Below are 27,754 nucleotides of genomic sequence, written 5' to 3'. Positions count from 1 at the left end.
TCAGATACAGGTTTTGCAAATCTCACCCAGGCGGTGTCTTGCCCTCCGACTTTCACAGGTGTCTGTCCCTCCCCAGCTCTCTTCTCTACAGTCTCACCACGCCCCGACGCGTGTTTCCTGTGGATTCCCCGTCTACACGGCGGGCTCCGTGGGGGCAGGGGTTCGAGTTCCCACTGCGGCCTCCGCTGCCAGCACAGGGCAAGCTACTGCCTGGCGCCTGGCCGGAGCACGGCTGGGGTGCTGTGGGGGGAACGGACACGGACTGGTGAGTGGGACCTCAGAGCACCCTGTTGCCAGGCCAGTAGGGAGGAGGCCTGAGCTGGAGCATGGGTGGGATGGGTGGGGCTGGGGCGCGGGCCCACCCATTGTCAGAGAAGGAGGGCCAGAGAGACTTTTCTGAGCTGTTCTGGCCAGGCTGCCCTCCTCCCTCTGCCAGCAAAGCCGTCTGGCAGGTCCGCACACCCCATGCACTGCCCGGTGCCCGCATCCATTTTTTGGCCAGCCTGCCCCGTGCTGGGCCACACTGGACTTTCTGTGGGAAATAAATATGGAGTGTGTGTGTATGTGTGCGTGTGTGTGCACATGCATGTACATGTGTGTCCAAAAGGCTTAATTGACTCCTTTTGTACGAGAGTGTCCACAGCACGTATGTGCAAGGAGGGGACATGTACACAGCGGGAGGGTGTGTTATGTGTGGAGGACAAGGTCCAGGGCTCTCCCGCATGCAGACCACTGGCCCTCACCGCAGGGCAGGGCATCCGTGTATCACGATGTGGATCTCTCCACCCAGCAAAGCTGCGGGCCCTGTCCAGGATGGAAGGGTTGTCCTTGGGTCCCTGGTGTCTCTCTGCTCACTCTTCAGAGCGTCCCTCCTAGGGCCCTGCCTGTGACTCTGTCCCTTCTCTCTTTTCTCACGAAGTGAATCCCCTTCTGTAGCCACACAGTCCCTGCCAGCAGTTCCAAGCAGTTGGCCCACCTTCCAGCTCAGCCTCGTTACCGTAAATCCTTTCTGTTTTCAGTCTGTTAAATGGGGACTATTAGTACCTAGTGCAGAAGGTAACTGTGAGGAGAAAGGAAGATGTGTATACAAAGAGTTTAGCATAGCACCTGGTGCATAGTAGGTGCTCAATAAAGAGGGGTGAATACACACACACACACACACACACACAAGCATGTTCTTCCACACACACCAGCGTCTCACTGGGCAGCCTGGCCATTTCGGGCACACACATAGTTACTCCTTTGTTCAGCACACACTGACAAAGATGTGCTCACACCAGCTGGTGGAGGCAGACAGGGTCCCCTGCACCTGCGACCTTCAGCAACGTGAGACACACACCTGCACACCAGCACCATGCTGGCCCCTCGCCACCTGCCACGCCAGCCCCTTATCTACTCTGAGAACGCTCAGGGCAGCCAGGTGGCAGTGCCTCTCAGTAATTTTCCACAACCTGCGAGACGCTGCATCTTGCTCAGAGACGGAGGAGAGGGGGCCGTTGCTCCCAAGGTGTCCCTCCTGCTGGCCTTGTCCTCCTAACGGTGCTGGGCTGAGTTTTTGGGTGGATGGGCTGAGGACTCCCTGCCTGTGCTGGGGCTGCCCTGGTGGCTCCTCCAGTGCCCAGCACCCTGGGAGCCCCGCCCGGGGCCCCGTGGCACCTTGGGTCTGCCTCTGATGGCACCTACCCCCAGGGCTGTGGTTATCAAGGCTGGTGCTGGGACCAGGCCTCCTGCGGGTTTGGGTGCCCACCCCTGAGCACAGGAGCAGGTGAGCACAAACTGAACCCCACTGCATCTCAGTCCTGCAGCCAGGGGTGGGGAGCTGTCTCCCCGGTGGGGAGATGTGTGGCCTGGGGCATGGAGCAGCCTGGGCAACCTTGCAGGGCCTCAGCGGCCTCCTGTCAAATTGGAATAATGACAGCACCTTCCTCATTTGGTTGTTCTGAGGACTAAATGCTGGAACACGTGCCGAGTGCTCAAGCAAGAGCCTGGCACCACATACGAAGCCCATATTGGCCCTGTTCACACCTGACTCACTGGCCCTCACAGAGTTCTGGGCTCCAGGCCCCCAAAGTCTACAGGCTGCTGGAACCCACCAGCAAAGACGGCATCCCCCACAAACGGGAGGCTTCCATGTGGGCTGGAGGGCGGGCAGAGGAAGTGGCTTTTTTAGATCCTGAACAGGAAGGCTTGTTCAGGGCAGGAAAGACTTCTAGCGGCAGAGTAGGGAAGGGGGAGGCCACCAGAATAACAGGGCCACCAGGGCACACTAACCCAGCTGCGTGCCCTGGGGCCAAGCCCATCTCATTTAGTCCTCTCAGCCACCCCAGGAGCCGACCTAGCATCCACCCGCAGTGTACAGACACGGAACCTAGGCACCGATAGCCGACAGGTCACAGGGCCTGACGGACGAACCCAAGCTGACCCCCATTATCAGCCTCCTAGGAGGATTATTTCTTGATGAGGGAAGCACAGCAGGAGGACGCGCACGCATTCATAAGCAGACGTCCGGGCACCGGCTGTGTGTCCTGCCCCGTTCTTACTTGTGGGGACTAGGGGTGTACTTGACACACACACTCGGCTTTCTCAAGGGAGAGAGAAAATAAGTGAACGTCATTCAGAGAGTGGTAAGGATTCTGAAAGAAAAGAACGCGGGGCTTGGGGAGGGGACTGGCGGTCTTAGTGGGCGGGGATGTTTGGGAAGCAGGACGCGTGGGAACCGGCGGCGGAGGCTCAGGTGCTCCAGCGATGCGCAGGGGTGCTGCAGAGGGGCGCTCTGGATCGCACCGAATACTCGCCACGTGCCAGCAAAGTGCGCCGACCCCGCTTTGCAGATGAGAAACCCGAAACGCGCGGAGAGCAGGGGACAGACTGGGGCTCAGACAAAGGTTTGGAAGCGGGTGGTCTCTTTGCGAGCACAACCCACCTGCACCCCAGATTCCGAGGGGGCGGGGCCTCGGTGGGGGCGGGGCCGGCGGCTGGGGCGGACCGCGAGTCCTGGCCCCGCCCCCCGCAGGGCGGTTGCTTTCGGGGCGGAACCTTGGCGCCGCGAGGGCGTGCGCGCGGGGGAAGGTATTGCGGCGGCGCCGCGGCCGGCGGCGTGGGAGTCGCGGCTGAGGGCGCCGGGCGTCCCCGCCACCTCCCGCACGGGTGCGCGCGCAGCCCCTCCGGGCAGACCGCTCCCGCCTGACCCCTCCCAGCGCCAGCGGCGTGCGGCCGCCGGAGCCCGGGGAGACCAGGACTGCTGAGCTGGAGGAGGTGGCGGGAGCCTCAGCTCCGACCAGCGTCTGGGCGGTGCCGCAGGTGAGAGGCGGGTCGGAGAGGCCAGTCAGGACCCCGAGAACTTCTGGGTCCGCTCCGGCCCCTTCGGGGCTTCCGGGCCCCTGACACTCTCGGGATTTCGGGCCATCCCAACGACCTCGGCAGCAGACTTCGGTTCCCAACAGCTCCCCTTTCCCTCGAGAACAGCATTCCCCCATTCCCCGAGAACCCCTCCGGGTCCGCCCCGGCCCCCTGGCCCTGTCCGGGTCCCCAGCTACCTTTGGCCCCTGCCACTCTGAGCACTCTTCGAACTCCAAAACCCTTCAGGATTTTCCCCAGACGTCGAGGTCCCCAGACGACCTCCCACCGCTACAGGGCCCCGAGACTCTCAGAACCCTCGGTTCCAGAAACCCCCAAAAGATTCGCTCAGGGTCCCCGAGACCGTCCAAGATGTCCCCACCCCCAGGCCTCAGAATCCCCCTGTACTGCTCAGGCCCTTGGTGCCATCTCTCCCTAGCTCCTTAGGTCCCTGGACCCCCTCCCCACCCTCGGCTTCTTCCCTGCCCCTCTCTACCCCCTTCCCAAGTTCGGTCCCCGTTTGGCTCCCTCTCCACGCGGGTCTCCAGGCGGGTTTCTAACACCTGAGGTCCCTGGACCCGTGAGGCGTCTATGAATGTATTCCGGGGCTGTGTGGATCCTGGATGACAGACAGCACGAGTAAAAGGAGAGGCAATCACCAGGTCACCCGATGACCCTCTGTAACCGAGCAGGGCGGTGATCTGAGCGCCCGCATTTGCATTTGCGTTTTCTGCTGCATTGAGGCCAGAACCGGGACAGTGATTAACTTTTAATGCTCTTTGGTGAGACTCCAGTGGCCCTGGAGTCAGAGCTGATGGGGCGCAGGGAGGAGAACTAAGTAGGTGAGGGACTTAGGGCAAGTAAGGATGCTTTGAGGTTGTCTCTTTGTCTTAATTTTTTTTTTCACTCTTGGAACTAACATTTTTTCGAGTGCCTGATAGTTTCTGGGATTTGGCAGAGGAACTAGAGAGAGCTTAGTTCCCACTCTCAGGGCCTGTGCAGGGCGGTGAGGAAGAAAGAAGGATGGTTTGATGTGGAGATAATAACAGTGTAGTGACCTTGAATTTAGCTGGGGGCAGGGTGTGGATTCCTGGAAGGGCTGTAAGGAGGGCTTCTGGAGGGGAGGAAGTGACAGGTGACGGGTGAACTGATCCCCAAACCTTGAGGTTGAAGAGAAGTTTGCTAGGGAGGCTCGCTGTGAACCACACCGGATTTTGGAAACTGGGAAGCTGGGCTGGAGCGTGGATTAATTCTGGGTGGCCGGAGAGGAATTGCTTCCTGAAAGGAGAAAGGCTCTCGGGTGGAGTTACAGAGACTCTTAAATGAGGCAAATCCAGCTTTGTTCCTGAGGCCCACCCCGCCCTTGGCCCTTGCTGGAATCACAGCCTCTGTTGTTGGCCTGAGTCTGTGAGGACCCAGCACAGAGCCGGAGGAAGAGGGGAGCCGGCCAGTGGAGGTGAGGGAGGGAGGTGCTTGGAGGAGGGGAGACCGGAGTGGGGGAAACAGGAGGGTGCCCGAGTGGGGTTGTAGCTGGGGCGTGGCAGGGAAGGGGGTAGGCGAGGGGCGTCAGGACCAAAGCAGGAACCTGTCTGGAGGCCTGGAGGGGGTCTGGCAGGGCAGCGCAGGCTGCTGAAGGGGTTCAGGAGAGGACTGACGACAGCTTTGTGCTTTGGGACAGTCACCGTCTGGGCTGCAGGAGGATTGTTGGAGGAAGCAAGGGCACGTGAGAGATGGTGGCCACCCGGACGGGGTGGTGGCATTGGGGACCTCGGCTTCCTCGGCATGGACCTGGAAGGCTGGGTTGAGGTTTTTTCTCTGTGAGACTACAGTGTCCTGCCTGGGGAGTGACATTGGGAACTTTACTCCCTTTCATGAGGTTTTGTCCTTTTCCCCTAGGGTGGGTGGTCCCCTTGGGCTTCCTCAGGGTGACTGCGACCCCACACGGGAGCCGCATGCGTAGCCGGTGGGGCAGGACAGAAGAGGTGGTACTTGGAAGGGGAATGGCACCTGGAGCGTGTGGGAGCTGGGCAGGTTCCCGAAGGACGTGGGAGGCCCTTGGAAAGACAGACAAGTTCAGGTGTGTTATGTCTGAGGTGTCACTCTGGAGACAGTGTGGGACCACCGGTGCTGAGAGGGAGGCAGGGAGGCTCTCAGCTGGGAGACGACTTGTGAGGACTTGAGGCAGAGACGGAGGCTGTGGCTGTGAGACTCTGGACCGACTCGGAGGAACTCGGTCGGGTCTGGACTCAGGTGCAGAGATAGGCCCGCGCTCACGCAGTGTTTAAGCGTATTTCGTCACAGACAGCGGGTCTAGTGGGAGGCAGACTGGTTTTGTTTTCTTTTCTTTTGGAGAGGCAACACACATTTATTTGGGATTAAAAAAAGATAGCTGTCCACGAAGCACCGACTTGGGCAGAAGCCCAGGGCTCCGATTCAGCGGCAAGGACAGTGGCAGGCTTACTCGTTTAGATATCATCCCCCCGTGAGGGGCAAGAGACTGATTTTATGCAGATAAAGGAAACAGAGGCTCTGAGATTGTAACTTACTTTGTGCTAAGTTGTACAAGGAGTACCCGGATGTTCAGCCTCTAAGGCTGGGCTCTTTCAGCAAGATCCCACATCTTCCCAAAGAAGCTCAAGGTGTCCCCTTGCCAGGAGCATGACATCCTTTTGAATGGTGGCATTGTTCCCTGCCTAGCCCTCGCTGAGACAGCGAGATAAGACCAGCAGCAGCCAAGTAGAAAACTGTCCAGAGCAGGTTGTTTCGCCTGAGGCTCCTTCCCACAGTCTGACATCGGGGACTGGGGAGACGGCAGGGGTGACTGCCGATTAGCTGACTGCCACTGGTTAGTCAGGCAGGTTAAGTGTTACCGGGACTGTGGTGAAAGGTTTGGTGGCAAAGGAGGTAGAAATTAGGGTCTTAGGTGAAGTTCTGGAGTCAGTGCACCAGGTGACGCCCGGGATGGTGGCAGGTGACGAAACGGGAGCCAGCAGTGGGTTTCCAGCTTGCCCCTAATTCTGGGGGACGCTGACCTAGTCACGCCTCTCAGCCTCGCGCTCACCTCTGTGACCCTGCTGCCTTTCAGACCCCTCCAGCCCAGGGACGCCTCGTTGCAGGTTGAGCTGGCCATTTACTTCTGGAGCATCTCTTGTGCCCCTCGGCCCGGGGAAGTGGCCTCCCGTTGGCCTGTGGCCCCTGTGCTGGTGTGTCCCACCATCACTGGCTTAGCGTTAAGGGACATGCGTGTTCGAATTGTGCAGCGTGTCACAGCTGATGGACAAACTGTAAAGCAGCTAATGATTCAGCGGTTGGCAGGGTTCCTCGAGAACGGTCGTGTGCGAGTTTGCCGTTCCGAGCTACACTAATGGGAGGAGAAAACGGGCAAGGCCGTATCTGGCACCTTGGCCTCTTGGGCGGGGTGGTCGGCCTTGGCTGGGTCGGCCGTGGGCGTCACAGCGGCCGCTTCACAGGCCATCGAGAGGGTTAAATGAGACGAGGCTCATGAAGTGCTGAGGGCTTTCCCTTGAATCTAATCAGGGCACAAAAGCGTCAGTAATTAATGTATTTGAACTAAACTGTGACCTTTACATTTTTTCTTCGTGGTGGGTTTTGTTATTTCCTTGGTTTATGCCCAGGCAACTGTGTTTGAAGCACTCACTGGTTTCAAGCAGCAAATGAACAGGTTTCGATGACTACAAAATAACCATTTTCCCATTTGGACTGAAGTAGTGTGTGTTCCTGATTTTGTGTTTTCTGTAATTAAAGAAAGCAATTCATTCCAAAGACCCCCCAGCAGTAACGGCCCCCAGGTCAGGGTTTGCCAGCCCCATGGTTAAATTAGTCCGTGGTTCTGCTGGCTGCCTCGGAAGAGTTGCCTTGGCAGCCAGCTGTGGCTGAGGGAGATGAGCTGGCAGCTGACGTGGTTCATAGTAACAGGCAGACGTTTTGTTGCATGTTCGCGCTCCACAGTCTGCGCAGCCCTGCGGTGATGGGGCGGGGCGGCCCTACCAGGGGGCAGACTTGCAAACTGAGGTCCAGGAGCTCTCCCGAGGGGGAAGCAGTGTCTCCGTCACCCCAGACACTGTATTTTCCCCACCCTAGGACCCGTGCTACTGTGGGTCGGGGGGTTCTTGTGTCTTGCGGTTCTGGAAGCTCACTCTTTGTGCTGTGTTTCCAGGTCCCGGAAATCTAGTCATCCGAACCAAACTCTGAGGAAGCGTGTTAGCCAGGCCACAGGGGGTTCACTGGTGGTTGGGCGTGTGCTTGTCAGATGCACAGACGTTACTCTTGCTGCCCATTGATTTCTGCTTTGCCGCCCCTCCCCATCTCCATGGGAACCAGATCTCCATGGGAAGGGCCATTTGTGGGGCTCCAACCAGAGCAATGGGGGTGCTGCTGTGCAGGACCTGGGTGTGTCGGTGTCAAGGTGCTGGGCGGGGCCTGCCTCCAGAGCACAGTGGATGGTTTGGGCCTCTGACCCCACGCCCTGGCCTTTAGGAGCCACTCTGGTGAGCTGCGTGGATTACACCTGGAACTGGTGGTTGCAAGTCTTGGGTCTCCTGTGAGCAGCCCATTGACACATTGTTTTTTTCCATGGGTTCCTTCTGGGCCAGGAGCAGAGCCGTCCTGGGAATGCTGAAGGTGGCTGCCTGCCCTGCTGCGTGGCCCCGACTGGCAACCAGTGTGTGACTGTCCCACACGGTCTGGGCCTCGTACTCCATCACTCCGGGGACTGATTGCAGGGGGGTTACAAGCTGCTGTTTTAAACGTCGATGACTCTTCATGACGTCCTCCCCCGCTGTGCAGGAGGCGCGGACTCACCTGTGTCTGCACTGCCTCTTCGCTGAGCCCGGGTGGGGTCTCCCTGCTCTGGCCCAGGAACCCGCACGCCCGTTCGTTTGCGGAAAGGGAGGAAGGGGCTTTCCTAAGGATATTTTTGAGGATCCCACAGACTTGAAACTTTTTGATTTGTGTGCGTGAAGTGAAAGTGTGGTTTGTAATGAAAGTAGTTTTAGGTTTTTGTTATGCTGAGTTAATAATTACTGTTCTTTTTTAAAAAAGATTTTTTTACTTTCAGAGGAGAGGGAGAAACAGGGAGCAAAACATCGAAATGAAAGAGAAACATCGATCTGTTGCCTTTGATACGCACCTGAACTGGGAACCAAACCCACAGCCTAGGCATGTTCCCTGACTGAGAATCGAACCCACAGCCTTTTGGTTCAGGGGTGACACTCCAACTAGCTGAGCCGCCCGGCCAGGGCAGTGATTCTGTTTTGACATTGTTCTCCCCTCTTCCTCAGACCTCCGGGAACTCTTTCACTCACTGGCTCATTTCCTTTCTGTTTCTTGGCACGTTCGTCTTCCCCCGTTCCCGTCCTCTCACCCTCATGCCTGTGTAGAGGGTGGTGGTCGAGAGCATTCCAAACACCCATCAGTCCTGGGGTCAGGGTCTTGGCCGGGTTCCCCAGGTCTCTGCTGGCCTTGGGGCCGCTCGTGCCACTGGGGCTGTCTGCCTGCTTGACCGGCACTGGATAGCCCCAGGTAGCCCGTCACAGGTTGGGTGGGTGGCGCTGGCTTCTCAGCTCCGGTGCCTTGGCCCCGCTCGCCCTCCCAGGAGGCTGGACGGGGCTTTCTAAGACACAGTTCCAAGAGAGGGCAGGCTCCAGTGTCTAAGTGCTTACTGAGCTCTTGCTTGCTTGTTGAGATTCATTGGCCAAAAAAGTCACCTGAGCAAGCCCAGAGCCAGCGGGTGAGGGACTGGGCCAGGGCATGGTTACTTAGTGGCCCAGGGGTGGGCGGGGTGGCCGTGCACTGCCCAGCACAGTGGGGTTAGGGAGGGAGGGGGTCGTTTGGACAGCTGCAGGTGACAAGCTTGGTGCTTGTGGTTCATTCTCTGTTGCATCGGGTCGGTTTGATGAGTGTTTATTTAGTGCCAGAAGCTGGGGGTTCAGGGAACAAGGCGGTCTCTGGCTGCCCTGGAGCTGGTGCATAAAACACTCCGGGTCTCAGATTTTAAGCAGAAAACATCCTGTTAGGAGTTCTTTTCATGGCTTTCGATAACAAGGACAGGAAAATTGCTCGTACAAATCTGTGTTGGGCCTGATTTTGCTTTCAGAAGACGCCGTTAGGTCCTGGAAAAAATGGGTTGCTGTGAAGGCTTGGCTCACGGGCTGCAGGCTTCAGGGGCTGACGACTTCGTCACCGGGGAAACCAGAAGTTGCAGCTTCCTAAAGCTCTTGGAGGCGTGTGTTAGTATCCTCTGGGGTGGGATTGCCCTGGAAGAGTGGTGTTGGGGGAGGGAGCAGAACCCTGCTTGCTGTCTGTTTGAAACTTCTGGGATCCGGTACACATTGCTTTGGGTATTTCCCAAGTGGCCCTTGGTTTAAAATCAAGGGGAGATTTGGAGTGCTTTCTAGGTGCTTGCACTGCTGAGGGAACAGGATTTGAGGTGCTGTCTTTGACTGTGCGCCAAGGGGGACTCCGTACCAGCCACAGTGCTGAGCGTCCTGAGTCGCTATGTTGAATTCTCAGCTGATTGGGTGCTTCCACATCGGCGACTTGGACCTTTCAGGGCAGATGGCAGAGTTAAAGTTGATGAGGGTGGAGCTGCTGTGACCGGAGCCAGGGAGCAGGGGAGTGGGTGCCCACCTGCCGTGGGAGTGCTCAGTCAGGTTAGGTCAGGGTGATGACTTGTTCTTCTGGGGACCCTGGAAATTACTTAGCATGGAGTTAAGTCCAGCCCAGGAAGATGGAATTGTTTGTACTTTTTTGCAGATGTGTAAATGCAGCATTAGATTTTCCAACCGGTCACTATAACCACACATATGTGAAGAGTCAGGAGCAGTTACACTGCAATGGAAGGGCTCGAGCTGGGCCTTTGAGGTCGGCACCACGGACGCAGTTTGGGGCAGTTACTCAGTCTTCGGGTGACCAGTGGCTGTTTAGAAAGGTTCTGAAACGCAGTTGTGTAGAGAAGGCTGAGAAAGGCCACTTCTCCCGGGTGGGGAGGGGCGACAACGTCAAAGTGACGTGAATTATTTGGGGGGCAGAGATGAGGGCGGCGGGGTTAGTGCGTGGGTCAGCACCTCACATTAACTCTTCAAATCAAGCACACGGTGGAGTAAGCAGGTGTCATGTACAGAGCTACACACCGGAAATGTGCATGTGTAATAAACCAGGGTCACCCCAACCATTTAGTTAAAGAAAGAGGGCCCTGGCTGGTGTGGCTCAGTGGACTGAGCACAGGCTGCGAACCAAAGGGTCGCCGGTTCGATTCCCAGTCAGGGCACGTGTCTGGGTTGCAGGCCAGGCCCCAGTGGGGTCTACTTGAGAGGCCACCACACATTGATGTTTCTCTCCCTCCCTTCCCCTCTAAATAAATAAATAATCTTTACACAGAGAGGGTGAGTGGGAGTGATCCTTTGAGTCCTGCTCTGCTCGGGAGGTTCAGACAGGAAGCGTGTGGAGGGCGGACTCAGCCGCAGGCCGCAGCCCAACTCGGCCTTGGCAGCTCAAGTTCCCAGAGCGCTGCCCTCGGTCCCCAGCCGCCGACACTGGGTCCGTTAGCGAGAGTCCCCGTTTCACTCCTTGTTATACAGGGTTGGCGAAGAGTTAGGTGCGTCGGTGGAGCTCAGGGCTGGGCCAGGGCCGCTCATCCGGTGGGAACTGCAGCGTCACTTTCCTCAGAAAACACCCCCGGGGGGGGAATCACAGCCGCAGCGGAACGGTCTGACCTTTGGCGGCCGTGACGGTCACTCCCTGGAGGGAGGCCGGGTGGGCGAGGGCAGCACCAGCCCTGACTGTCCCCTGGGCAGGTGGCTTCTGGGAGCTGCGTTCGTATCGCCTGGGAACTGCGGTTTCTTCACACCTGGGGGGGAGGTCGCAGACACCTGCGGGCGCGAGGGAAGCCCCGCGCCCTCTGCCCTGGGGTGGCGTCCGGTGTACAAAGTGTAAATGTTCCCGGGGACAGTCTTAAGGTCCCATTTGCTGTGAAGTGTAACGATGCTTAGATGCCGATTAAGCCGTGTTTTCTCGCCCTGGGAAATTATTTCAGGTGACCTTATTCTACTTCCGCGGCCTCCAGGACGGCCTGCGGTGTGAGGAAACCGCAGTTCCCGGTGATACGAACGCAGCTCACAGAAGCCACCTGCCCGGGGACAGCCGTGTCGGGGGGAAAAAGATCGCACATCTGAGAAAAGGCGGTTTTCAAGCAGCGCAGGTGCAGCAAAGTGGCGCTCACCTGGTCTGCTGGCCACCTGTCGCGCGCAGAAATGCGCGACAACCCTCACCTTCTCTGACCCAGCAGCTCTGCTTCTCGGAAGCCTCTCCTGAGTAGAGGGTTTCAAAAGATACAAAAACTGTGGCCCAGAGACGGTTGTCAGATGGCTACGGCCATGTCCTGCGCTGGGGGCGCGGGCGCAGGTGAGTGGCGTTCTGGTGAGACGGGTCTGGGCAAGGAGCCGTCACACCCGCATTTCCGCGTGGTTTTCCTAACACGCGGGAGACGCTGTCACTCTGACGGGTGGGGAAAGTGGGGTGTGAACTCCGCTCTCCAGTGATCGCAAAGTTCCAAGTAAAATGTGGAGGGAAAATCATAGATGGTAACGGCAGCTGTCGCTCATTGGTGGCAGGACTGTGACATTGCAGATTGCATTTTCCCTGTACAGTTTCCTGTTTCCAGTCAGTGGTTCTGGCGCGGGGACGGCGTGGAGGCGGTTTGGCCGTGAGACCAGCCGGGTTCAGTGCTTGTTCTGTGTGCGTGAGGAGCTGACCTTGGGCTTCCGTAGTTTTTCCGGGCTGGGTTTCGCACCGGCCACAGGGGGCCTGGCGCCTGGGAAGACTTGCTGAGAAGTGTCCCCAGACACCTGCGGGGCAGTGGTCAGCACCCCAGGGAACACACACCCTCCCTGAGGAACGGCTCTGCCTCTTCCTCCGCGGGGAGGGGCTCGTGTTGGCGCCAGCTGGACGCTCTTCCGGGACAGGGTTGGAAAGGGGCGTCGTGAGAACAGGGCGCCTGGACTGGCACCGGCTTCCCCTGGTTTCCTGTCCTGTGCCGAGGGCAGAGTCTGGGTCCGAGCCCCTCCTGGCCTGGCAGTGTGAGGAGACATGGGTGTCTGGTTTTTGTGCTGGTGTTTTCCAGGTGTCCCAGTTTAAGGCGACATCCCGGACCTTTGATTTCAATTCCAGCCTTAACTCTCTTCCAGGGGGCTGATGAGAGAACTTTTACCTGGGAAATAGAAGCCGCTTCTGACTGACTTTTCTCCTTAGGTTCACAGATGGATTCACTGGAGAAGATGACAAATAGAAGTGAACAAAAATCAAGGTAAATAAGCGCTCCCGCCTCCGTGCAGTGTGTAACATCCATACCGTCTCCTGCCGCTCGGCACCTGTAAGGCGGGAGCCAGGGGAGAACCCTGGTCAGGACGGGGTCTCGGGCTGTGTGCTCACCTTTGCTCCAGCATCAGAACATTCCAGAAGCCAGTTGTCTTGCCCAGGGAAGGGACCTTAGCCAGGTCTCAGCAAGCAACAGGGATCGGGGGGGGCCCGTGCAGGCCAGGGTGCCGGGCTTTGCTGGGTCTGCCGCCGTCAAGTGGTGGAGAGCAGGAGGCCCTTTCCCCGGAACGGGCTGTGACTGGTAAGGGGCAGAAAACCAGCCTCCTGCCGGGACTTTCACCTGTCACAGAAGGCAGGGTCATCTGTCACGGGAGGCGGGGACCGTTCTGTTATCGCAGTTGTTTATAAGCTCTTTGCAGCTTCAAAACACTAGAGTGGCTGGGCTTTCTGTTCAGTGATAAACATCGTTTACAGTGCGCTTAACCCCCGGTGAGGGAGGGGGGCCCAGGTGAGCGAGGCCAGACCGGGTGAAATAGAGCAAAGGGAATGACGCTTCCTCTCGGAGGAAGCGTTGGCGTGTCTGGGTCAGGCCGCACCCGACCTGACGCGGCACAGGCCTTCCTGACGGCATTGCCGTTCTTCGGGGTCTCGGTATTTCCATGTTGACTTTCACTCTCTCTGTCCCTTCTTTTTAAGCAGAAAGTTTTTAAAAAGCCTCATCCAGAAACAGCCGCAGGAACTGCTCCTGGTGATGGGGACGGGTGTCAGCGCGGCAGTGGCCCCGGGCATCCCCGCCCTGCGCTCCTGGAGGAGTTGCCTGGAGGCCGTCCTGGAGGCGGCGGAGCAGCTGGAGGTGCTGCACCCTGGGGACGTGGCTCGCTTCCGCAGGAAAGTGATGAAGGACCGGGACCTGCTGGTTGTGGCCCATGATCTGATCCGGAAGATGTCACCTGTGAGTCTTTGGCAGACAAGCACTTCTGGGTGCCCGGGGGTGCCCGGCTCTGCGCCAGGCTGGTGAACCCGTCACTCTGGCATTCACTTTCCAACGAGCCTACGCACGTCTTTTCTCGGCGGAGTCAGCTGATGAGCTGGGAACCGTTAGGGCCTTCAGAATGCCATCTCCTTAGGCCTCGGGGCTGAGTGTGAGCTTCCCAGATAACCGCCCCGGGTCCCTGGAGCCGGGCTGTGTGAGGCTGTGTCCAGGATGGCGGCCGGCTGCTTTGGGGATGAGCTTAGGATTGTCTACTGCGTGTGTGGTGACGGGGTGTCTGGAAAGTAAGTTTCGGGTCTAGGCCGGCAGCCACGTGTCTTCCAGTGACAGGTGCTTCCCAGAAGCCCTGGGAGATGGAGAAGTCGTAGCCCCGTTGTCTGCTGGGGGCCCCCTAGTGGGGGAGAAGCACTTGGTGCTGAGAGAGACCAGTGCCCAGCGAGGCCCTCGAGTTGGCGGCCGGCGCGGAGTGGGGTCAGTCCCACTCGGGTGTGCAGCCAGGCCGTCACTGCGCAGGGAGCCGCAGCGCCGGGGCAGGCGTGGGGCCCCAGACCCTGTGGTGGGCACAGGGCCGCTTCTCGCCACACCTGTCTTCACTGAAGCAGCACATCCCACCCAAGGAGTGGGGTGGGGAGCAGGTGTTGGAGGGCTGGCACAGGAGCGAGCATGGACCAGGAGTCAGGAGGGGCGAGAGACCCCTCCTGTACAGAGACACCCACGGCCCTGGGAGAGAGTGGCAGCCTGACTGTCTGGGAACCCGCTGCTGTCCACCTGCTGTGCTGACTGCACCTCCCAGCCCGTGCTCCGGGCCAGAGCCCCGCGCCGGCAGGGACTGACCCCAGTGGGTGGGAAGGGCCTGCCGTGGAAGTCACACGGACCCCTTCTGTTTTCATCGTGGTGGCCGCATGTGGTCAGGCCCAGCTGTGCCAGAGTCTGGGAAGTGTTTCCAGCTGGGTGATGGCCAAACTGGGTGTTTGATCGATGGGGGCAGCTAGCATCACTGATGGACAGGCGGGCCCGACCCGCCTGTAGCCTGTTCTGTGCAGGAAGCTCCGTGGGGCGTGGCCACACCCATGGTTTGCACGCTGTGGCGCAGAGCGGGGCAGTGGCAATGGAGGCCGGCCCGCAAAGCTGAGAACGGGTCCTCTCCATGGAGGACCGGAGTGTGGGGCCCTGTCCTGGGAGAGCGGGGAGAGCGGGGAGGCGTCAGGAGACAGAGCGGTGTCACAGGGCTGCGGGGCAGACCTGGGGCCGTTCCGAGGAGGGCCTTCCTTTGGAGAAAGGCCAGGTGGGTTGCCGCTCGTTTAATCCAGGAGATGTGTATTAGGAGCTTTATTCTGCTTTTCTCCTTAGTTTTGCATATTTTTTAAAACTTCCATAAAAAAAGAGGTAAAGCGTAGCCAGTCAGAAGGGTTGTGTTTTCCCCACCTGTGTTCAGCAGGTCAGGACCAGGTGAGGGGTCAGTGCGTGCGGAGCTGGGCTCTCAGGTTGGGGTGCCTCTGGGGATGAATTCCAGCAAAGTCGGGGAGGTGGGGCAGGCTGGAGCTTACCAGCCTAAGGGGGTCGGCCCTGTGGGGGCGTCTTCTAAGCTGCTCACAGGAGATGGCTGCCAGCGAGGGCATGAGTGCCAAGGTCAGCCATAGCGGGGTCACGGCCTGCAGGTTGCAACCGGGTGGCCGGTGTCCTGGGAGCCTGCAGGTGCTCAAGTCGGGCAGATGGGAGACAGGCTGCACCGGCAATTCCGGAGAGGCTCCTGATGGTGGTGAGGTCCCGGGTGTGGCTGTGGCGTGATGGCCAGGCTGGGACCAGCTTATTGGAGGAGAGGGATGGAGGGGTGTGGAGGCCATTGTGCAGGAATGGTCCCCTAAGTGGACCTGAGGTCAGCACAGACTGCGACAGAAGGACAGCCAGACAACCTTAACAATGATCAGGGCCATCCCACCCCCCAGGCCCCCAGACCAGGGCGCTGGTCTGGGGCCCTGGGGGGCAGTTTTCTGTTGGGGACAGAGGTGAGGATGGAGATGTGGAGGTTTACCCACGACACCCGCTGGGAACATTGGAAGGGTTTTCAAGATTGGGGAGGGTGTCAGAAAAGGAAGTGGCCAGAGCCAAAGGATTATGGCACCAGCGATAATCTGGGAGTCTCGTGACGGCCGACATCAGCAGGGACAGGGGTCGATGCAGACGCTCAGGCAGATGGTGATGGTGAGGCAGGGCGGGCACAGGCGCGCCGCACGGACGCACGGTCTGCTGCCTCGCCCGTCCTGGTGGCTGGGCGAGGGGCGGCCTCATGGGGGTGCGTCCTCCCAGCTGCTGTGCCCACTTGTCCGGCCCCTCACGGGAGAGCGCTTCAGAAGGGCTCGCCGTGTTTCCTCCTCCTCACAAGTCCGCCCCAGCCTGACTCCAGCCACTGGAGCAGGTTGCCGAGGCCACACCTTGTCCTCCTCCTGTGGACTGTCTCAGAGGCGCGTGCCACGCTGTCTGCCACTAATTCGAGATGCCGTAAAGACACAGCACTTCCTAGGCCCCACCGAGGGGAAGACGAGTAGTTAGCTGCTCTCAGAGGGAAGCCTCTGCCTTGGTCTTCAAGGCCCCACAGCACGTGGGTCCGGGTCGCCTCTCCGACCTCGCCTGCTGACACAGCCCTCACTCTGCTGCGCTGCGTTCCCACCTGCGCTCTCCCGCGGTGCCCCGGTGCCTGTCCTTCCCGCCGCAGGGCGTTCTCTCTGCAGAGGCCCCTCCCCGTGCCTGTGTCCCAGCCCCCCTGTGCCCTGGCCATACCTGTCCCCCTTTCTCTCCTTCTCTTTCCCCAAACCATTTAGCACCCTTGACGTATCACTAACGCCTCCCTCTTCTAGAGCTTAGTATACTGCGGGGTTGGCCGCCCCCCGCCATCCCCAGCACCCAGAGTGTCGCCTGGGCAGGTGCTCACGTGGCTGGGAGAGGACGTCTTTTGCTAACTCCCGGCCCACCTTCCCGCAGCGGACGGGCGACACGAAGCCCAACTTCTTCCAAGACTGCCTGATGGAGGTTTTCGACGACCTGGAGCAGCACATCCAGAACCCGCTGGTGCTGCAGTCCGTGCTCAGCCTGATGGAGAGGGGCACCATGGTGCTGACCACCAACTACGACAACCTGCTGGAGATCTTCGGGCAGCAGCAGAACAAGCCCATGGAGTCCTTGGATTTGAAGGACAAGACCAAGGTCTGGGCTGGGGGGGCCCTCGGGCCGGGGGAAAGGCGCCGTGGGTGTGGGGCAGGTGTGCGTCTCTGCAGTGGGTGGCGGGGGTCGGTCACAGTGAAAGGTGCCGTCAGCTCTCCACGCTCCTGTCCAGTGAAACACGACCCTAACTTGGTCTTGAGCTTGTGCCGGCCCCTCCGCGGGCAGCTCCAGGGCAGGGGTAACGCCCTCGCTTGCCTGGACACTTGGAACTGCCTGCTCTTGTCCTTTGTGTTCTGCCCTGTGGATCTGCAGGGCTGTCCGGTCTGCGTTTGCTCATGGTGGTCGTCACAGGGAGGCCTCTCCTATTAGTCAGCCTTCATTCTTATAAACAGGTCACTCAGCATTGAAAATCCTTACACTTCTGTGTCTCTCTGTTTATTCCTTTAGCATAAGTTCCTAGAAGAGGTTTAGGGTCCAAGGGTATGACTTTTAAAGACAGATGATATGCATCACCAGTTGTTTTCCAGAAAGGTCCATAGTCCCACCTGCTGGGTGTGGAGCGCAGGCAGACCTCGCTTTCCTTGCGCTTCACAGGTGTGCGTTTTGTACCAGTTGAAGGCAGGACTTTCGTCAGCAGAAGGATGAGACTTGTTCAGTACGATGCTCTGGGACCAGACTCGCAGCGTGTCGGGTCACCTGGTCCACCTCCTGCGTCTTGTCCACATGTGGTGTCACTAAAAGACAGAAGAAATGCATTTCACCTGGAGGAGAGGGGGACGTTTTGCATTTTTATTTTTTTACCAGCAAGGTTGGACGTGACTATATTCCTTCGTTGCGTCTCTGCGCGTTTTGTGCTTGTGCTTCCAGGTTGTGCATTGTCACTACTCCCGGACGCTGCTACTCGGCCGTCTGGCTCCCCCCTGAGGCGAGGCCTCAGCCCGGCTCTGCTGGCTGGCAGCTGTCCTGAGCACGGCTCACCCGGGCCCCCATCAGACGGGGGGTACCCCAAGAGCTCCCCTCGGCCCCCTTTCTCAGAGCTTGGCCGGGAACGTGTGCTAGGTGGCTGCAGGCACACGCCCTGGGCACAGGCTGTCCTGGCAGGGTGGTGCTGGGGCTGCCAAGCAGGCCCCTTGGTGTAGCTGCACCTCTGAACAGGACACCTGCTCACATGCCCGAGCGGCCGGCCCACCTGGGAGGCTTCCTCACTGTCGCAGGTGGTGTCTCTGGAAATAAATGCAAGTGGCGTGTGGTAGAATTCCAGCTGCTCGGCTGCTGGTTCTGTGTTGGAGCTGTTGGTGTCTGTCTGTCTGTCTGTCTGCCTGGTGTGTCAGCACTGCCTGCTGAAGTGAAAGCCTCAGTGTGAAAAGGGACATCCACCCTGTGTGTCTTTGTAAGGACCTTTGTTCTGGATCTTGAGTGGACATCAGTGTAGGTAAATCGATACGTTACTTCTCTCATACATTTTTCCGGGTGTTAACCGCTGTATACAGAGCGGTTACTGAAATACGGCAGGTGACTTCTGATGGGGAAGTCCTCTCGACTCCCCCAAAGTGGCCAGTCTCACCGGCCAGCTGAGCCCCAGGTGTCGGGGTATTTTCCGCATTCCCGGCTGTCACGGTTCTTTCCGATGCGATGTGACGGGGGTGAGTAGTGCTGACAGCGGAGTTACTCTTAGATTTCAAAGGTGTAATTATTAGTGCAAGCTTCTCTCTTACTCTTTCCAAGGTAGCTCTGAAAAACCATGCATCCAATTCAGATGTTTCCTCTTACATCTGTTTTCAATAACAGGTTTCCTTTTTCTGGGCTTGACTTTTGACAGGTCCTTCAGTGGGCAAGAGGCCATGTGAAATACGGAGTTCTCCACATCCACGGCTTGTACACGGACCCCTGTGGGATGGTGTTGGACCCCTCGGGATATAAGGATGTCACTCAAGACCAAGAAGTGATGGTACGGCCACCCGGTCTGGCGTTGCCTGTACCCTGGGGACTCCGGAGCAGTGGTCTGAGTGGTTCCCCGACCCCCAGGCTGCCCTTGGAGCTCACACGGCTGCTGGCCGGTGCTCATGTCATTCGCGGCCTCAGTCCCGTCTGACTCACCTTGCCACTGGTCATTCGTGACTCAGCTGCACAGGGACAGCTATGTTTCTTCAGGGTGACGAGCAGGCCCACAGGCCACCCCTCCCTCCTTGTCATCTCTGTTCATTCACGCGTCCTGCTGTCTGCACTGTCTCCTCTTCTTGGCGTTCTCTCTGGCTTTCAGATCCTAGTATTAAATTCCACTGCCTGGGAGGTTTCCTTGATACCAGAGACAAAGTAGACCTGCTTCCCCACTTTTTGGTGCTGAGAAGCCACAGGGTCTTCGCCGAGTCCCTGCGAGCCCAGGGCTGGCGCTGGCCCCTCGGCCCTGGGCCACCTGTGGGACGTGGCCAGGTGTGGCGCATGGTTGGGGAGCCGAGGCTCCTCGGTGCTTCAGCGATGTGTCCTGGGTCAAGAGACACATGAGCTGATCCCCTCTGAGATGTGGGGTGTCCGAACCGGTGGGTCTCCACTGCAGGCCTGAACCCCGCCTGTGCCCACTCCCCTGGGTCGCTGTCACTGGACCTGCCTCAGCTCTGCTGTCCTCACTCCCCAAACCCTGTCCTCCTGACACCAGTCCCCACCCTCCAAAGGTTCCTACCCATGGTCCTCTGAGACAGTTGATTCATGGCGTGGCCCGGGCAGTCATGGACCGAGACATTTAGTGTCCTTCATTGAGTGTTTTAGAGTCACACGTGATAGGTCGGAGTGAGTGCACTCAGCTCAGGCCCGGTGGGTGGGGCGGGCCAGGCTTTCCCCACTGTGGGTACACGTGCCCTGGACACCCACTTGGGCCTGGCCAGAGAGGAAGAGGCTCTGCCTCTCTGACTGTTGGTCAGTGTGGCTCCGGGAAAGGCCGTTGGGGGCGGTGGTGACTCGGAAGCACGGTCCTGTGGCTCGCGGGCCTGCCGGACCTGCTGTCCGTCAGACGAGCAGCCGGTTTCTCGGTTGGTGTCCCAGGAGGCGCTCCAGAACTTGTACCGCACCAAGTCCTTCCTGTTCGTGGGCTGCGGGGAGACCCTCCGGGACCAGATATTCCAGGCGCTCTTCCTGTACTCGGTGCCGAACAAGGTGGACCTGGAGCACTACATGGTGGTGCTCAAGGAGGGCGAGGACCAGTTCTTCAAGCACCAGGCCGACATGCTGCTGCACGGGATCAAGGTCGTGTCCTACGGCGCCAGCTTCGAGCACTTCCCGGGGTACGTGCAGGACCTGGCCTCGCAGATCTGCAAGCAGCGGAGTCCAGGTACGGGAGCCTGTGCGCTCTGCCACGCACAAACCCCGGAGGGTCCTTCCAGCGCCTCCCCCCCTTTTTGAGATATAATTTACATACCACAAAATAAAAGTGAGGTCTCAGTGTACTTAACCGTGAAATCCACCGGTCCTTTAGTTATGTTCTGAAAGTGCCTCTGTGCACTTTAGAACGGAAGGCCGCCGTGACAGCGGGTCCGTGAGCTGAAGGCGACGCCTGCGTGGAGCTGCACGCGGCTGTGCCAGGCGCCCCGCACGCTGCGGGCGGGCCGACTGAGACCGGAAGCCTGAGTCCTGCATGTGTGTCACACCTTTACCCTGTCCCGGGCTGCAGGGAGACTTCTTTTACATCACACGCCTGTTCCGAGGTCAGCCACGTGCAGCCGGCCGTCTGAGTGACACTCCTTGGCCCTTTGTCAGGTGTGCTTCACCTGTCAGGAGCAAACCGGATCACTGGGTCACTCTTAAATTGGCCGGGTCGACATGCGGGCAACTGGCAGCTTCGAGTTGCAGCCGTAAGTCATGGACGACGGAGAGTGTGGAGAAGCCCGTGCCACTGAATGGTCACGGGATGCTCACGACGCAGGGCATTGGATTCGGCACGGGGACAGACAGACAGCTGGACCTGACTGGCCATGACCGTGAAGACTGGAGACACTGAGATCGTGGGTGACAGATACACAGATGACCCAGCACCTAGATTTTTCTCCATCAACCCTTTCCATAAATAATGAGTAAAGTGGGCCCATGTAAGCGGCATTTCCATTAGTGAAAGTGTGACAAGGGCCGTAGTCGGCTTCTTGGTAAGAGAGGAGAAGGGAGCTGTGTTCTGTCACACGCCTGTGAGTGTTACATCCGTGACCTACTTTCGTGTCCAGTCACGGTACCCACTGCGGCCAAGGGCTGACCGGTAGACAGACGAGCCCAGAGGCGAATGACTAGCCCGGCTGGTGCCAGGATATTTGAAGCTGGGATGGGACTGTGGATAGAGCAGGGCGAACCGTCCTGGTTCGGGTGTCCTGGAACAGGCCTGTGTGATGGCTCTGGAGAGGGACAGTGTTCTCGTCACCTCTGCCCCTAATTGCCACCTCTCACCTCCACACGCACAAGCATCCGGGGCACCAGGGCCCGCGTGAGCCCAGGCCCCTGGGGCGTGCCGCCGCGTGTCTTTCTGTCCCCCTCGACGCCTCCTTTCCAGACCTCGTGAACCTGCGTGTCGTAGGGACGTGCACCTGCATGCGTGAGGTGCCAGTCCCGGTGGAGAAGGTGGCACACAGGTGGTGACGGAAATAAGCGACAGCGGGTGCCATGCCAAGCTCCCTGTGTGCCCGGCCACCTCAGGTGCTTCCCACATGGCCCCTGGGAGGAGAAGAGGGCAGTAACCAGCCTGCAGCCCCTCCGCGCCGGCCGGCCGGGCGGGCGGGCACATGGAGGTGAGGCCGCTGCGGCCGCTGATCGATTTCCTTTCTCCCCAGACGCTGACCCGGTGGACAGCACCACATCGTTGGGTAAGGCAGATCTTGAATTCTATCAGCTTGGTGTTTGCCTACACATTCTATTGTCTTCCTGCTGTTACTGAAATCATAAAAATGTCTGCAAGTTAAATACTTAGCCTGTGCCCAGGCTGGGTGGCTGGGTTGGTGTCCGTCCACCAAAAGGTTGGAGGTTCGGTTCCCGGTCAGGGAACATGCCTAGGGTGCAGGTTCAGTCTTTGTTTGGGGCGCAAATGTTTGGCATTTCTCCCTTAGTCAATGTTCTCTCTCCCTTCCTCTCTCTCTCAAAATTAATAAAAGTATATTAAAAAAGTAAATACTCAGCCTGTGCTAACACACTTGTGCCACAGACGGGACGGTCCCTGCCACGGGGAAGGGGGGGAAGTGCCTCCTTCTACGAGGGAGCACAGTTTGTCAAACGGGCCTGCGAATAATCCCTGTCCCCCAACCAAGAACCCAGGGGAGTCAGGACAAGCTTCTGCTTTGTGAGCGCGTTCAGCCTGGCACGTGGTGCCTGACCCGCCCCTTTCTGAAACTCTCATCGCAGAGGCTCTCAAGCTTTCATATACAGTTTCTAGTTCATACGCGTTTGAAGTGTAATTGCTTCTCTGCTGGGCTCAGCTCCGCCTGTTTGAGTTAACGAGGTCTGGCCGAGCTCGCTGACTACCAGCATCCTCCCTGGGTGAGCCTGACAATGGCCTTCCCCACGCCGGTCGGTCTGTTGGTCAGGAGGGCCCTGGCTGTGGAGCGGGGGCCCCGCGGGGCTCAGTGACCCAACTATGAAACTCGTGAGTGTGGGGGGCATCAGCTCAGGAATGACGACATTTGTACTCAGCTTTCCGCGTCCGCCTGCTTCCCTGTGAAAGGGCACATTGTGGTTGTGCTGTCCCATCAGCATGACCCTCAGCACCCTCCTCTTCTGAAAGAGCGTTATCTCGATAGACGTCATCTGGAGTAAACCAGGCCAGTACACTGCTCTGTGGACGGTGGGTTCTGCAAGGGAAACTTTCGATTTACTGATGATTGATTTTAGAGAGAGAGAGGCATCGATTTGTTGTTCCACATATTTATGTATTCACTGGTTGCTTCTTGTATGGGCCCTGACTGGGGATTGAACCTGCAACCTTGGCCTATTGGGATGATGCTGTAACCAACCAACTGAGCTACCCAGCCAGGGCCTGGATGAGAAGCTTTTTAATGAGTGTCTTCATTTTTCAGGGAGAGCATGCCAGGGCTGTGCAAAGAGGAAGTTAGAAGAGAACGGAACTGAAGTCTCAAAACAACGCCGACAGTCAGGTACCAGGTGTTTTGAGTTCTGTGTGGGGAGCTTCTGCACGTTTGCCTGATTAGCTTGTGGGCTTTGCGGCCACAGCCTTGTTTACTGTCCTTGTCCCTGGAAGGAGTGAGGCATGACACAGGCTATTCAAACCACCCGAGGGACCTGCTCCTAAAACAGTTCTGTTCATTTGTGTTAATGCATCACTGAAAAAAATACAGGGCGAGTGCACGGATTGTGAGGCCAGCCAGCAAGTTTTCACAGCGGGAACACATCGATGTCATCGCGTCCCTTTCCAGACACAGACGTTGTCGGGAAGCCCCGCAGCTTTTCAGTCGCTTCCCCATCACCCAGGGGTGCCCACTGTCCTGACTTGGGACACCTCAGTCCCCACAGAAGACCATTCTAAATCGTTTGTTTTCTGTTGCCTCTATGAGCGGAGAGTGACCTAAACTCTCTTTCAGTAGACAAACTCTGTTGGCTCCAGGAAGGCAGTTTCCCTCATGTCCTATCCCCTCCCTCGCCTCCTGCAGTGGGTCAGTCCTTGTCCTTTAAGTGACGTGCTTATTCTTGCTTCCCAGTGTGAAGCTGGCCTGTGAGGGTCCACCCTCCTCCCTCCCCTCCCTCCTCTCACTTCCCTAAGTCACCCATGTTGATCTCCATCGCCGCGGGGCTGAAGAAAATTGGCCCTCAGTCTGGCTGTAGGCTGCATCTCCAAGCTGGAGAACAAACTCACCCTACTAAAACAATGGGAATGCCCGGGCTGGTGTGGCTCAGTGGGCTGAGCGCTCGCCTGCGAACCAAAGGGTCACCAGGCTGCCAGTTAGATTCCTGGCGAGGGCACATGCCTGGGTTGCAGGCCAGGTCCAAATGGGGACATGTGAGAGACAGCTAGTTTCTCTCCCTTGCTTCCCCTCAAAAGTAAATAAAATCTTAAAAAAAAAACCCAGTGGGAATATTTCCCCAGTTAGCCAGCTGTGTGCTGTGTTAATGGACCCAGTGGCCCAGTTTCTGTGCCAGTGGCAGGACATATTCTCATATCAAGGTCAAGTGTTTCCTCACATTCCACTAATTACGTTCCTCTTTTGATTGTTGCATGTTCCCTGTGCTTTGTATTTTTTGAGGAGTTTCTAGATTTCTTTTCCCCCTCTCGTCCAAAAATTACACTTCACAATACTTTTTAATGTATGCATTGTCTGACACAGGGCCTCTCATCTCCCAAGATGTCTTCTGACCTTCTGGTCTGTCCTGCTGTTTGCTGGTTTCCCTGGTCCCCCTCCTGTCCTGGGTCACTGGCAGGTCTTCCTTCTGCCTTCCGTCCATTCTGCTGGGAGCTCTTCAGGGAGCCCCTGCAGGCCAGGTGCCCCGGGGATGGTGTGTCTGCAGCCTCTTTGCCTGGTCCTCATGCCCTGTGGCTGGTTGGAGTGTAGGTTCTTGGTTCATAATGTCCCCTTGGAGTCCAGTTTTGTGTCCAGGTTTCCTATTGAAAAGAGTCTGATTCCAGCTCAGTTCTCAGTGATTTGTAGGCAACCGTTCCTTTGCTTTCCTTTCTGGAAGCTTTTAGGATCTTTTTCCTTGGTGTTTAGAAATTTTGTTAAGGTGTATTTAGGTGGATTCTTTTATATTCCTCACTCCCTTTTCCCCTCATTTCTCCAGTTCTGGAATAATCCATGGTTTTCTCGATTATACCTTCTATCTTCTCCCCCCTTTTTTCACATTAGTTGGGGTCTCCTAGATTGAGTTCCACTGTCTACTGTTTCTCTGATGTTTTAATTTTTATTTTTTAAAAATCTTTCTGAGATTCTCAGAATTATATTCTAGCCTTTGGGTTAAACTTTTATTTTGACAGTGTTATTGTTAATTTCTAGGGGCTCTTGTTTTCTGAGTGCTTTCTCATAGTCTGTCATTTTATGACTAATATCTTTTAAATCTCTAGAGAAACCAGAGACTTCTCTGGGTACCTGACTCTACTGCATTCCTGAAAACATTGGTATGTAGGGTTTTCAGATAACAGTTTATTTTTTAAAAGTTTTATTTATTTCCAGAGAGAAGGGAGGAAGAGAGGGAGAGAAACACCAATATGTGGTTGCCTTGCATGTACCCTCTGCCCCCCACTTCTGGGGACCTGGCTGCAATCCAGCCATGTTATCTAGACTGGGGAATCAAACCCACGACCCTCTGGCTCGCAGGCTGGCGCTCAATCCGCTAAGCCACACCAGCTTGGGCCAGAGTTTTGGGTTTTTTTTTTATTACTTTAAAGGAAAACCTCAGCAAAACACTCTTAAACACCTATATAGTAATCCAAGAATTTTTGGAGCCATGAAGCATTTACCTACCCTGCTAGTGGTTCATTTAGCATGTAAACTAATTTCCTGGTGGATACATGTGAGCCATACTGTGATATGCAGTTTCTTCTACAAGGATCATGTACTGTCGAAATAGTCTGTTGTATATAAAAAGATTCATAATGAATGCAGATAACATGTAATCAAAGACAGTCAACAAACAAAGCACTTGTTAAAACAGCTGCTTGTAGAGTGAGTGGTGACCTGAGTTAGGACTGTTGCAGGAGACGGGTGAGGCTGGGGTCTTTTGCTGTCTTTGGTGGGTGGAGGGGAGCATGTACTAGGGACCTTGTGGGAAAACGACCGAGCTACAACTGCGCAGATCCCACAGGTTTTCACCTCGATTCTGCACAAATTCAGTGTGTTTTGTAAAACTTCAGCGTATAGTCATTAGGAGACTCCTAATGATAGCATTTTGTATAAAATTCTTCTAAGTCTTGTAGCAAATATGTGGATTGTGAATTCAGCTGGCAGAGACTGTAACTGAGTAAAAAGATAAGACCTGTGCTTTTGAGTCGTTTCCTCCAGGTGAGTGGTTCTTTTCCAAAGGGGTCTTCAGCACCAGCAGGTGTTTGGAAAGGCAGGCCCAGGTGGTCGTTTCCACCGCTGCTGCAGACACGCAGCTTTCCTCCCACGGTGGGGATTTGGAGAGGGAGTGTGTGGACCAGGCGGCAGGGCTTTCTGCCTCGGAACTTGCTGTGCAGTGAGCAAGCCGTGCAGCGCCATCCTCGGACCCATCTGATGCCAGTGCCTGTCCAGCAGCCACCTATTTAGACAGAGTGCTCGGTCTTGCTTGCAGAAGGCTTGTCCTGTTCTGCGTGTGGGTGAGAGAGGCCAAGGTCCATCTTCTTGGTGCTGCTGGCCACTCCCACAGGCTGGAGAGCTGAGGGGACCACGTTGGGCTCCCATCTGTGTGGGCTGAGCTTCATTTGTCTTTTGAACTTGAACAGGCTCCGTTACATGTGCTGAAACTGCCCCCTACCCCCGGTGTCCCAAGAAGGGAGAGAGCACCCATGTTTACGATTGATTTCTGCATGTCTTTGTAAACACAATGTCCCCTGATGGTACTAACCCCTCCGTGGTCATTTCTGGACCATGGCTACTACTTCCATTGTGGAGGTGTGTTCTGAGTCTTTGGCACAAAAGGAAAACTTAAATTTTCCAAAATAAAAATTCTATGGCAAATACTTTTTGAAACTGAACCTTAATATATTGGTGTTCCTTTTTTTTTGTTTAAACAGATGATGCTGGAGCATCTTGAAAACTTTAAAACCAGTAAAACCTGCAACTTGAAAACCAGCCTTCTGTGACCACAGTGCCGCACCCGAACAATGAGGAATGTTCAGAGAACTCCACACGGACCCTCACTTCTAAAGCGTCACGCTCCCCGAGAGAGCCCTGTGGCAATGTGGCCTGAGGAGGCTGGGTGACAGTCCCCCGGGTGCGTTTAACTGTCTGAGGGGTGAAATGCACACACTTCAGGTACCTTTGTGAGGGTTGGTGGACAGCTACCTCAGGGGCCCATTCGGCAGGAAGGAAGGTGCCTGGTATTCTGGGCTCCCACTTGACACGCCCTCTTTGTCAAAGTGGGTTTTTCTAATAAAAGGGAGAGAGTGAAGACTGTCCAAGCACAGTAGTTGCCAAAGAGAAAATAAAAAACTAGACTCTTAAATTTTACAATTTTTATGCAGAAACCTCTATTACTATAGAAAAAACTTATCAGGTGTGTTTGTTATATTGTTTTATAGTAAAGAATATTCGAGGCATTGACTCTCCCAGTGAGTCGTATGACTTTTAAAAGAGTGACTAGATCAATAGGGCTTCTTTGGAATTCCGTAATTTTAGTAACTTCAGTTCCAAAGAATGACAGGTGTAACTATCAGGAGAAGCGGAGTCACAGAGAAGCAGAAGGAGGACCTTTCAGAAGTGCGGTTCTGAGCTGTGTATGTCCGCTTTGCCGCTGGTAACTGTGGAGTTACAAGTGGAGCACAGACCAGGCTTTAACTTTTAGCCAGAGTGTAAGTTCCAAGCTTTCCAAGTCTATCCCAGGCTGGGGAAAGTCCGGCCTCTCTGTGCACATCTCCTGACAGCCCCTCCCATGGCCCGTAAATGGATTAACAGAGGGTGGCGGGCAGACCTTGTGAAGGGAGGGACTGCAGCGCCAGAGACGCCAACACTAGATGTGTTCTGGGGCCCCGAGGGCAGGTGGCAGGGACAGCTGCCGCCTGCAGGGCCCATGCAGGGAGTTGCTCTGTGAACGGCAAAGGCCCTGCTTGGTGTCTGTTTCAGAGGCTGTTTTCACAAGGCATTTCTTGTCAAGCACTACGCCCCTTCCCACTGCTGGCACTGGGGCCCCCACAGGTACGGAGAACAGGAAACAGGAGGTGGGGACGTGTAGGGAGTGTCAGACCTTTGTCTTCCTTTCGAAGCATGAAAAATTTTATGCTACTCTGGTCATAAATAAAACTTTAACTCTGTGCTCAACTTTTCCTCA

At 56.7% G+C, this 27,754-nt stretch overlaps 1 protein-coding gene across 6 annotated transcripts; it reads left to right on the top strand.

The window, feature by feature from the left end:
- Positions 1-2,516: 2,516 nt before the first annotated feature.
- FAM118A (family with sequence similarity 118 member A) lies at positions 2,517-27,754 on the top strand. Of its 6 annotated transcripts, none has more exons than XM_037160325.2 (9): positions 2,517-2,624; positions 12,604-12,658; positions 13,366-13,621; positions 16,640-16,861; positions 18,639-18,767; positions 19,856-20,141; positions 21,622-21,654; positions 22,858-22,935; positions 26,502-27,754. In XM_037160325.2, exons 2-9 carry the CDS (start codon positions 12,612-12,614, stop codon positions 26,519-26,521), a joined length of 1,071 nt encoding a protein of 356 aa, XP_037016220.2. In that variant the 5' UTR covers positions 2,517-2,624; positions 12,604-12,611; the 3' UTR covers positions 26,522-27,754. The 6 variants fall into 6 exon arrangements, with proteins under 6 accessions (XP_037016220.2, XP_037016221.2, XP_037016219.2 ...); XM_037160326.2 differs by having other exon boundaries at positions 2,518-2,624; positions 13,369-13,621; XM_037160324.2 differs by lacking the exon at positions 2,517-2,624 and adding an exon at positions 3,088-3,300 and having other exon boundaries at positions 13,369-13,621.

The sequence above is a fragment of the Artibeus jamaicensis genome, unplaced genomic scaffold (genome assembly GCF_021234435.1).
Source record: "Artibeus jamaicensis isolate MK-2021 breed Jamaican fruit bat unplaced genomic scaffold, CSHL_Jam_final contig_233, whole genome shotgun sequence".
Lineage (NCBI taxonomy): Eukaryota > Metazoa > Chordata > Mammalia > Chiroptera > Phyllostomidae > Artibeus > Artibeus jamaicensis.
Note: the sequence above shows the minus strand (reverse complement) of the source record. Positions and strands in the feature narration are given on the sequence as shown.

What these genes read in the sequence shown, in the direction of transcription:
- FAM118A (XM_053662105.1), top strand. Translation starts at nt 11,718, where the DNA reads ATGGCTACGGCCATGTCCTGCGCTGGGGGCGCGGGCGCAG. An exon ending in CTCAAGACCAAGAAGTGATG is followed by an intron (nt 18,768 to 19,855) that starts GTACGGCCACCC and finishes TTGGTGTCCCAG; the next exon opens with GAGGCGCTCCAGAACTTGTA. An exon ending in GGACAGCACCACATCGTTGG is followed by an intron (nt 21,655 to 22,857) that starts GTAAGGCAGATC and finishes TTCATTTTTCAG; the next exon opens with GGAGAGCATGCCAGGGCTGT.